The sequence below is a fragment of the Helobdella robusta genome (genome assembly GCF_000326865.2).
Source record: "Helobdella robusta unplaced genomic scaffold HELROscaffold_105, whole genome shotgun sequence".
In the NCBI taxonomy this organism is placed as follows: Eukaryota; Metazoa; Annelida; class Clitellata; order Rhynchobdellida; family Glossiphoniidae; genus Helobdella; species Helobdella robusta.
Window position 1 is genome coordinate 128758 of NW_008703595.1, and position 12226 is coordinate 140983.

The window sequence follows — 12226 nt, forward strand, 5'->3', positions numbered from 1 at the left end:
AATTAAAATCACATTGACACACATTCCAACACGCACACACACTCACACACATCACACACACACAGACACACACACACATACACCACACACACAGACAGACACACACGGAAACACAGTTGATCAACAGATTCTACAGCAACAACAGTATGGACAACACTCTTCTCTTGATTTTTCTTTCTGCAGTGCTGCATGGGATGAAATAAAAAGATTTTTTTAATCATTTAAATTAAATTAATTTATTTATTTAGCTAAATTTTATTAATTCAATTTCAATCAATCAAATCACATACATTCAGTTTTAATTAATGAAGCTCAAATTTATTCATCTGCATAATGAAAAATACATTCAAATTGATTTAATTAATTTAATTTTAATTTTTACTAATTTAAATGAATTAAAAAATTATAGAATAAAAAAAGAACTGAACTTCAAAAAGAAAATTGTTCTGCAAGAAATCTTACAAAAACACACCTTATTAAAAACCAATTGAATAGAGATGTAGAAAAATACTTTAAAACTTTATAAAACTATTATAAGTTGTATTTGCTATCAGCTGGTGTTTCTGCAGGGTTTCTTTTTAAACTGAACCCATGAACAGTGTATATATTTATAAAAAATAAGATTCTTTTAAATTCGCGTAACTAATTTTTAATAAATATAATCTTTTTCTTTGAGAAACTATACAAATGAAAAACGTTCTTAGTTCTTTAGCATATATATCTATTCGCGAAGCGTTGTGAAGATACCAAAGGTGTGGATTGGTGTGATTTGTGTTTGTGTGTGTGTGTTTGTCTGTGTGTGGTGTGTGTATTTGTTTGTGTGAGTGTCTGTGTGTATTTGCGTGTATATATACATATATTTCTCAATATATCCTTACGATATGACCAGACACAACAATAATAACATGTCCAATTTCTATGATATATCCTACACATTATTAACCGCATGCTACTTTGCTATCAGCTAGTGTTTGTGAATAAACTAGTTTACTACACCACTCAAAACAAATAATTGTGTCCGGATGAAAAATTAAATCAAAATTAATCTGAAAAACGCTTAAACATCAACTTTTTATTAAACATCAACTTTTTATAAAAAAAAGCTGCTCAGTCAAGATAAGTTTTAAGAAAATTCATTACACAATGCATAAGCAAATAACATAAAGAGTCCCATGATAAACGTGTTATCACTAAATTTAATTCCATTGAATGATAATAAGTAAATCATGAAAAACAACAATTGGTGGAACATTTTACATTGCAGTGTTGTGAATTTAACCATCTGATCTGAATAAACTGACGTGAAATGAAAGTTTATCCTCAATTGGTGCTACATTCATACATGTTTCAATAAACAATTCCAAACTTGTGTTAGCATAGCTTTCATAGATGTAGTAACAGGCTAAATCGAGACATCTATGTTGTGTTAGCTGCTATTTGTTATCTTTGTTGGCTAGTTGTTCCTTTTTTTAGAATCATGTTTTTAAAAATCTGATCAGGGAACTGATTTTTTTTATCTAAATAAATGTTTTAGAATGAATTGGCTACAATCTTGGCTTTAATTTCATTATTTCATACTACTTTCTGAGTTAACTTCTCTAAATAAGTGAATAAACGATTTTGAAATTGTTGAACTGAATTCACTAAAGAAGAAAAAAATGGATAAAAGAAGAGATAGAGAGGAGATATAGATAGATAGATAGATAGATAGATAGATAGATAGATAGATAGATAGATAGATAGATAGATAGATAGATAGATAGATAAATTTTATTTTATTTGGACCTAAGATTCGAACAAGTGTTGTTGATATTCAGCTTTTATTAAATAATGTTTGCATTAACAGGGTTGAATCTACAAAGTTTTTAGGTGTCATTATCTCTAGCAATTTATCCTGGACTAGTCACATTCAATTCATTTCACAAAAGGCTACAAAAAATTTAGGAATACTTTACCGACTGAGATCAAGGTTTCCAAGACATATTTTAATAACACTATATAATTCTATTGTTTTGCCATTTTTCACCTATTGTATTTCTATTTGGGGTTTTACAACAAAATCTAACGTTCGTATGTTGAATCTTTGTCAAAATTATTTTATTCGTATTTTGTTTGGGTTACCAAAATTTGAGCATATCAGTCATTTGTTTATATCATCTGGAATTCTAAAAGTTTACCAGTTACACATTCTTTTCACGTTAATGTTTTTTTATAAATTATTTAAACTAAATTTTTGTCCTTCCTTGTGCCACCAATTAAATCATTTAAACAATAATCGATCAATATTTTTAAGACATAATATAGATTTTTATTTTCCTAAACCTCGTACTAACTTTTTTATTAATTCCGTCTTTCATGTCTCTTGTCGACTTTGGGACTTATTACCAATTCACATAAAAAATTTGAATACTGCTGGTTTATTTAAAAATTCAGTTTATCAATTAATCTTAACGAATCATTTTTCCTCTTTCATTACCGGTTAATTCCCTGTGTAACTATGCTATTGTTTTCATTTGGTTCCTAAGGTTTTTGTCGATTAATTATTACTATTTTGTTTGGTTCTATTTTTTTTCTTTCTTTTATCACTTATTGTTTATCTTTGTTCGAATTTTATTCCAATTTCTGTTTCGGTGGCCCAACAAGTGCAAACTTCGGGTCTCCTAGTATTATGTATTTAATGATACTTTACTGAATAAAAGATTATTTGAATTGAAATAAATAGATAGAAAAAAAGAGAAAGAGAGAGAATTAGAGAGAAACAGAAAATTTTAAAAAAACGAAAATTCTACTTTTAACAATGACCTATCTAGTAATGAACTAATGAAAAACGTGCTGTTCATCAGCAAATCAACTGACCTAAACTAGACTCTTGCATTAACAAACATTACAGGAGATAGGTTTATGTTACGTGATATATAAATAGCCACACGACAATGATGTGCACACTGATCTACATAATTCCATAGTGTATAAAATTACTTAATTGTTAATAACATTTAATTTAATTGGTGATCAAATTGAGTAATAAATAATAAAACTTAATGAATAACTTGGCATGCATTAAATGTGTTTAATGATGATAGCAAATGAAAGAGAAAATTTTTAGTTAAAATTATTAATCATATTTATACACTTGCACACAATTAAGTTAATTATAATGGAATGGCAATTTATAAATTTGAGATTTAAATTTATACATCCAGAAGTAAATTTTAAATTTTTATTCTCATTATTAACTTATTAACAACAACTTTATAATAAAAACAAATAATTAATTTCAATCATTGAAGAAAAATATAAGGCATTTTTACATGTACAGTAAAGAAATATATGATCTCATGTTAATCAAATAGAAATAAGAACAAAAAGTGTTTAGTTAGGTTCAATGCTAAATAACAATCACTGCATCTAGATCATTTTAAAAGTTTTCTGCTATAGCTCAATGGATTTGTAGAAAAATAAACAGGCCAATGAAATCTAAGTTAATGACCCAATGAGATATTTGGTGGGATTTTATACATAAGAAAGACAAATGAAGCAACAAAATCTGTTTATATAACACTGATAAACAACAAATGCAGTGTATAAATGAAAAATAGGTGAAATGTTAAGCCAGCAGGACAATAACAAGTTAGGAAAACACGTGTGCGTGTTTGTGTGTGTGTGTATGTATGTATATGTGTGTGTGTGTGTGTGTGTGTTTAACATTTGTATATTTAAAAGGGAATATTTACAAAATTTACATTTATATATTTACAAAAACTTTGATCTCAAGTTTCTTCATGAATTGTTAAGACGCCCATAGGAAAAACTGACATTTAAATAAAACAAAGCAAACAATGGCATGAGCTAATGTTTTAGCTAATGCTAATGTTGAATCACATGACGAATTAGATAATTTAATTAAATAAAATGATTGCCCAATGAATATTATCATTATTAATATTATTATACACTCAAACAGAATGCTGTTGTGCGCTGTATGTGTGTGTGTTTGTTGTGTGTATGTGTGTGTATGTATGTATGCCTGGTTTCTTCATTTTCACTATATAAAGAGAAACAAAAAAAAATAAACAAAGAAAAGACATTTTTTATTTCAGTAGAAGAAAAATATAAAAAAAATAAGAACAAAAAAAAACAAAAAACCTCAGATGAAAAACCATTAACTTTTTATCAGTTTATCAAGAGGAAAAAAAATTTTCGACAAAATTCAGCGGTGATGATGAAATGTTATATGCACAATAAAAGCAGCAGAAACATGAGGAAATGTGATATCAGGTTACAAGGGTGAACAAACAAAACATTAACTCCAATTGATAAAAGTTAAACCTAACAGAACAAACCACCAACCTGAACAACCATTACATGCTAACAATAAACTTAACATCATAAACTTAATCAACAACAACTACGAGACGTTTCTAGCAACTACAAATATAAAGCTGACGACAGCAGCAACAACAACGACTCTAGAGCGTCAATGAAGCTACAACATCAGCTACATTTAAAAATAAGAAGCATTTAAAGCGACACCACCACCAATAGCAACGGTAAGTAGCAGCAAAAGTTACATTAGATGAAAATTTAAGGGCAGCAGTCAAACCAAACCTTGGTAGTTCGGCTCTGGCAACTGTTCTCGCATGACCAGGTGCATGACGGTCGTTGAACCAGGATGTAAATGGAGAGCTGTCAGTCAGTCAGTCAATCAATCAATCAATCAATCAATCAATCAATCAATCAATCAATCAATCAATCAATTGAGTAAACTAAAACAAATCAATCAGTCAGCTGGCCATTTAGCAATTTAAAACTTCAACCTATCACTGTTCAATAACCAATAAACAACCATTCAACTTATAAAGCAGTAGATCAGTTCTTTATCTATCCATATAACACCTTACATAAAATAGATGTAAATTTTCACACTCCACAAACAGCTAAGAAAGCAGAGAAACAATATAGCTAAAACATTCACAAAAACACTGCCAGCCAGCTAGCCAGCCAGTCAACCAACCTCCTAATGTTACATTCCCATGTAAGAACCTTCCCTGATATATGAGGCGAAGTATGTTGCGCGGAGGTAACACTTCGTCTGACCAGCCTGGAAATAAAATAAACAAATAAATAAATAACATATATATATATATAAACAAATAAATAAATAGCAGTATAAATAAAATATATATATACATATACGAGGTAATAAATGACAATGGCTCTAATGTGCCTGGCACTGATGCTGCAGTGATTGGAATCCCCATCTATCACATGCAGTGTGTGTGCGCGCGCGCACGCGTATGTGTGTGCATTGTATATTGAATATCTCCTCTGAGAAAAATAGTAAAAATGGGAATTGTGAGAAAAAATATAAATAAACAAATTTGTAAATGGGTGTGTGTGATTTAATTGTGCGTGTGTGATTCAATTTAAAAAAATTTTTAAATAAAATAAAAATTAGTTTAATCTTTTCAAATATTCATTAAAGTTTAAGAAAAAAATTTCATTTATGGCAAAAAAACCCAGGAGAGTCCAAATTGCTTAAAAAACGTCATATTGAATTTAATGATGATAGCATTCATTTGAAATGTATTCATGATTCTTTGATAGAGCTTGGCCAGACTCAAATAAGCCAGGAATTTATTTAAAAAGATTATGAATTCTTCCATATTTTGGTAAGCATAGTCAGAAATAGAAAAAATTTGACACATTATATCTTAAAGAATATTAAATTGAAATATTTTATCATTTTGTTAAAACATTTTAAACGAATAAACCATTGAAACATTTTAATGGTGAAATAATATGACTAAATAGAAATTGTTATCAGTCAAAAAGCCAAAAACTATAGACAAACATGTCCATTCCACAAGAGAGGATGATAGCATCATAGTGAGACAGTGAGAGAATGTTGGAAATAGTGGAACATGTGAATTCAAATAGGATGGTGTATCAGATTACATTTCCAATGCATTAGTAACCTAAATTCATCTATTCCTATTACAATATTTCAATATTTTTACATCTACCAAGAAAAAAAACAAAGAGAGAGAGAGAGAGAGAGAGAGAGAGAGAGAGAGAGAGAGAGAGAGAGAGAGAGATAGAGAGATAGAGAGAGATAAGAGAGAGAGATAGAGAGAATAAACAATGAAATTTAATGTTGCTAAATTAACAAATATGTTTATTTTGAATGAGAAAAATATAAAAAACACACAATGAAAGCAGCATGAAATTTATGAGAAACCAAATAAATATCCAATAAATATAGCATATAAAACATAGGTAGGCGTGCCTGTGCGTGTGTGCATATGTGGTATGTATGTGTGTTTGTTCGTCTGTCCGAGCAGTCCATACGACCACACAATGAACAGAAGATTAAGGAATGGTGTTCTCAAATTTGATAATAAAGGTTGACTTTAAAAGAAAAAATTATTGAAACACTTTATACTGTTAATATTGCAACTCTAAGATCACTTTGTGTTTAAGAGCGATAGAGAAAGAGAGAGGGTGAGAGAGAGAGAAAGAAATGGAGGATAAACAGACAAACAGACAATACAATACAACTCAAGCCCCGTCACTACAGTACAATACAATACAAAACAATACAACAAAATACAAACAATACAATAAAATACAGCACAAAACACTTCAATACAAGAAATTAGAACTACCTAAAAGATTAGTAATATTATTACACAAAAAATAAAAGCAAAAATTTGTTTACTTGTCAAATCATATTTATATAATTACTTTCAAAAATATTCTATATACTTGTTGCCTTGAGAATATAATTTATGTCCACTTTCTTAGTATTTCTTAGAATTGATTAAGATGAAAATTAAACCTGCTTTCCTAATAAAAGGTAGAGAAATAAAAAAATAATTTTAATATGAGAAAGAAAATTTATAAACTGCATAGTTCCTAATTGATGAGGAAAATAGCAGCACACATATGATTCCAAATTCTTAGAATTTCTGTAGAAACAATATTTGTCCATATCTTTCCCGGCTTAAAAGTATGTGTTTGTGAATGCATGCACGCATTTATGTATGTATGTATGTATGTGTGTACATATGTATGTATGTATGTATGTGTGTGTGTATGTGTGTATGTATGCATGTATGTATGTGCGCTTGCGTGTACGTGTGTGTTTTTCTGTGTGCATCATCTTCATCATCGTCGTCAATATCATCATCACAATTATAAACATCATCCCAGATGTATGGATCATTCCCCATCATTTTTATCATCACTAGCCTCACCATCAAAAACATTACCATCATAATCATCATTATCACCTTCATAATTATTATCATCACCTACATAATCACCATCAAAGCCATCCACATCGTCATCATCGTCACCATTATCATAATCATATCACAACCATTGCAATCACCATCAGAACTGACCACCTATGAGGCTTTCCAGAACAGCATTTATAATATAAGCTAAGCACTATCTTGCCAGTCATACCATCACCAAATGACGATGATGATGCTGCTAAAATGAGGTAGATATTCATTCATAAAATGTTTACCTCTTCTGAATGTTGTTATGCTGTTTTTTAATGTAACTGTTGCTAATGGCTTGTATGTGCTGCTGTTGATGACATAGCCAGGCAAAGTCGTTATAAACAAAAAAGTTTTAAATGATGTGTGCTATAGATAGATGATGATACAAGAGCCGTGGCTGATGTGATATAAGATAACAACTATGATGAATGTAATGATTATTACGTGATAGCTATAAAAACGTAATGTCAATAACACAAAGGATAGAAACGACTTTAACAACAACAACCACGACGACGACGACAACAACAACAGCAACAACGATGACGACGACGACAACAACACTTAATAATAATAGTAATAATTTGAAATTATAGCTGACTTAACAATCAATTTTCATAACCTGGCACCAGAGAATTATTTATCAAACGGTTCAGGTTCATATTTCAAATATGATAAAAAACACCAGAGAAAATTTTTTTTAAATAATTACGACATTTATATTTACAAATGCATGTATGCATGCATGCATGTATGCATGCATGCATGCAACTAATACCATTACATGCATATGAGCTTGTTTGGTTGGATGTTATTTGTAAGGTTTCATATGATTTCATGTATCAAAACTTGTTGGCTTTTCAGCATAGCTAATAAAATTATTAATTTATATATATCCATACAAAGGCTAGTATAAAAATAAATACATTTGCATGTTCTTGTAGCATGTTTATATGATGTATCTATACAAGATATAGTATCTATGCAAGATATAGTATCTAGTATACAAGATATAGTATCTTTGCAAGATTCTACATCTTTGCAAGATGTAGAATCTATATAAGATGTAGTATCTATACAAGATATAATATCTATACAATATATAGCATCTATACTATATATAGTATCTACAGAACAGACCATAAAGGATCCTTAATTTATTTTATTGTATATTTGCGCATGTCACATTCATAACCACAGAGAGATAAGTATGCAGTGTTATTTATAGTTATGATTGGCTTGTCAAAAAAAAAATCAAGAGAAATTTACAAAAATAGAGTAAAAATATTTGAATTATTCACCGTGAAAAAAAAATTGATTTTTTTTTAATAATAAGTTTTTATTAGAGAAATGACATGAGAAGACATTGTAGACTTGCATTCGCAGGACCCAACAAAAACAAACAAAAACAACAACAGCAGTAGGACAACTTGCCAGACAAACAAGGTGGTTATCAGATGGAATCAAAGCAAGAAATTTTACTGAATAATCAACTTAGCAGAAACCATCAATTGTTTATAATTGTTGTATATAAACTTATAATTTAAATTTTTCAATACAACTTATATAGAAGTATCATTAAGCACTTCATAATAACCACACATCAGTCATACCTAATAGAACTAACTCAGCAGACATTTATTCAACTTTTTAAAATTAATTGCATCCTAATATTAGTTTAATTGTTCTGCACTTGCAACTTCCATTCATTCATTCATTCATTCATTCATTCATTCATTCATTCATTCATTCATTCATTCATTCATTCATTCATTCATCTATCCATTCATTCATTTTCATTCATTCATTGATCCACTCATCTATTCTTTTTAAGAATTCAAGCATCCAGGTTTTATTCATCAGCAATTATTAATAATCCATCCATTCTTTGCATTCATTCACCTAATGTATTCATTTAACAAATAATCCATCCTTAATTAATTAATTAGTTAATTGTTTAGCTAATAATCTCTTCATTACATACATTCATTCATTACATACATTTATTCATTCATTTACTCACTCGCTCTCACTCACTCACTCACTCACTCACTACTCACCCATTCATTATACTCATTTTATTGATTAATTCATTAATTAATTCATCTGTCCAATCAATTTCTCAATCTTAAGTTCACAAAATGAAACAGTACAAAAAAAAACCCTTTTAACAAAATCAATCATTCAACGCCATTCAACACCAACACAATATTAACCAATGCTGAAAAAACTTAATTCTAAAATTTGTTAATGAACTAAACATAAGAACAAATAACTGTGCGTCTGGAATTTTATTAGATTTTATACTAGTTTGCAGTTGTGATTTTTATTGGTCTGTAGTCTTTTCACTGAAGTATAGAGTTGATTATTTCTTAGTCAATCAATCAATCTTCGTTTTGCGTCCAGAGACCCGGTTTCCCAAGGTAGGACGTTGATTATTTCTTAGTGACCTCACAATTATTAATCTCAACTATGTCATCTTCAGGAAAATTTATAAATATTTATAAACACACACACACACACACACGCACAACACACAGCAGACACAAATAAGCAAAGAGTACAAACAGATAGTAAGTAGACTATGGAAATAGACATCATAATATGAGAAGAAAAGTAAAAAGACATAAAAATAGACATGCAAAAACATACAGACCCACACACACACACATACACACACACACAAACACACACGAACGCATGCAAAAGAGCATCAACGTGCATGACATACAGACATTGATTTGTTCCAATTGTATCAATTTAAAGTTATTGTTGGTATGTATTAGAAGTTTGAAGTACAACTCAATCAAAGTTTAGTGCATTCCAGAGAAAAATACATTGTAAATATATTGATCTAATGACTTTACAGATTAATTTTAAAATATAATCAACCTTGCTAGAAATATGAATTTACATAAAAATTCACCACAAAGTTTATTTATAAGAAAACCTACAAAAAATCTAATTAAATCTCCCAAACAAAGACATGAAATAAATAATTACATAACAATATAAATTATATAATAATGATAGAAAAAGCCAAAAAAGGAAGGTAACCAGAAGGCCAGTTTTCGTAGACGTGTTGTGTAATGACTCCGACGCAATCACTCGGGTAGAATAGAAACTCTTTCGTCTTCCCAGAGACGAGGATTAATTTTAAATTGATCTGGAATCGGAAAGGATAAATATTTTTAAAAAATTAAACATGCATGAGATTACAGATCCTAGATGTGAATAACATCATAGGCTAAAGTAAAATATATAAAAAATATTGAGACTAGGAGCTAATAAAAATTAATGAATGAAATGATCATTTCATGAATTATTTCATAAATTAATCAGAAAAATGGTTTCCTTTTGATGAATTCAACCAGAAACATACTCTTGGTATTATACACAAAAGTTATGTTTTTAAACTTCCATAACTAAATGTGTGAATGAAAAAACTCATTCTTGTATCAAGGTTATGGCTATCGGCATAGCACAATTCTCCTTTGTGATAAAGATGTCAGTCATTATGATAATAATCTAACTAACATGGCTAATCTAATGGAGTGTTGTAATGCATTTTATTTTGTGCTTCAAAGTCTTTAAAAAGGAACTTAAAAGTTGAGATTTAAAATGAGCTTAAGTTATGAATTTGTATTAAGGTAAAATCTAGGCATTCCAAGTGTGCCCCATTTACCTAAGATTAAAGTTAGAATTAAAATAACCTGGTTTGTTAAAGGAAATATTCATTGTGGAAATTTTATCAATAGTATTAGTGTAGGACACAGATAAATATTGAAATCAAAAAAAGGAAAAAAGACTTTTACAGAGTACAAATGCACTATAAATATATATTTGTAAAATTAATTTTATAAATGAACAAAAACAGTAAAACATACTTGATCTGGTGGTATGTGTTTACCAGACATGTTGATAGATAATGTTGTTTTGTTGTCTTTGTGGGTGATCGTTATCACAAGCAATATTTGTTGAGTTGCAAAGCTTGTGCTATTGGTTGCTGATTTAATTACCAATCCAATTAAAAAAAGAAAACTCTATTATTATAATTTGGAAAAATTTATTTCTTTAAATGTAGAAAGTTGTTATGAAATGTGGTTGCTAAAAATCTTCTTGACAAAATGACAGTATGATCATCATCATGATTGTCATTCCGGAATCAGATTAACTCTGAAAATATTAATTTACTTACTGGAATAAATATTAAAACGGAATTTACTTGCAATTTTAATTTTAAAAAATTGTTCAAAAAATAAAAAACAAAGTAGCCCCTCCAAGTCCAAGTGCATGCTGAGATATGCCCCAACAACAGCAACAATTAAGCTTTTTAAATTTTAAATTAGTATTAAAAGTTTAAAGTTTTTTAAAAGCAGTAGCCAGTAAGTAGCCAAGTGCATCCTATTCCTATTGTATTGTAGATTTTATTCCTAAACCTAGAGTAACAGAGTAGAAGGCCAAATATCCCAAATGAAATATTTATATTACCCTGGTTATATGGTCAGTCTAATTATCGAATAAAAAATGAAAAACGATCACATTTTAAAACAGGTTATAGATTAGTGACAATTTGATTACACAAGCAAGAATTTTTTTGGTTTTGTGTGCTCTGAAAATAAACACAAAAAGGCAAACTCACGATTTAGATTTCAAAAAAAGTCCCGACTAAAATTGAATTCAACAAAAGTTTAGATCGTTTCAGAACTTTTTTTGAAGAACGAAGCAAAAGAATAAATTAAAAAAACCGACTTTTAAAGACGAATTAATAATTAAATAAACAAGATTTATCTGCATACCGGAATTCGCCTTGAAATTTTTATGTTTGTTCTTTGGTAATTCTTCAGTGTTCTTGTGTTGTAAAAATAATTAAAATTTTTGTTGTTAAAATCAATTTAGATGTCATAATTAATTATATTGTGCTTTGATATAAA

General features: G+C 29.1%; 1 protein-coding gene across 1 annotated transcript; it reads right to left on the reverse strand.

The window, feature by feature from the left end:
* Positions 1 to 4597: 4597 nt before the first annotated feature.
* On the reverse strand, positions 4598 to 10461 carry HELRODRAFT_91579 (hypothetical protein; the record flags this gene model as incomplete). Its single annotated transcript, XM_009012388.1, has 3 exons — positions 4598 to 4686; positions 5015 to 5101; positions 10350 to 10461. Coding segments are annotated over 3 exons (288 nt in total), but the record flags the coding sequence as incomplete, so codon positions are not given.
* Positions 10462 to 12226: the final 1765 nt, after the last annotated feature.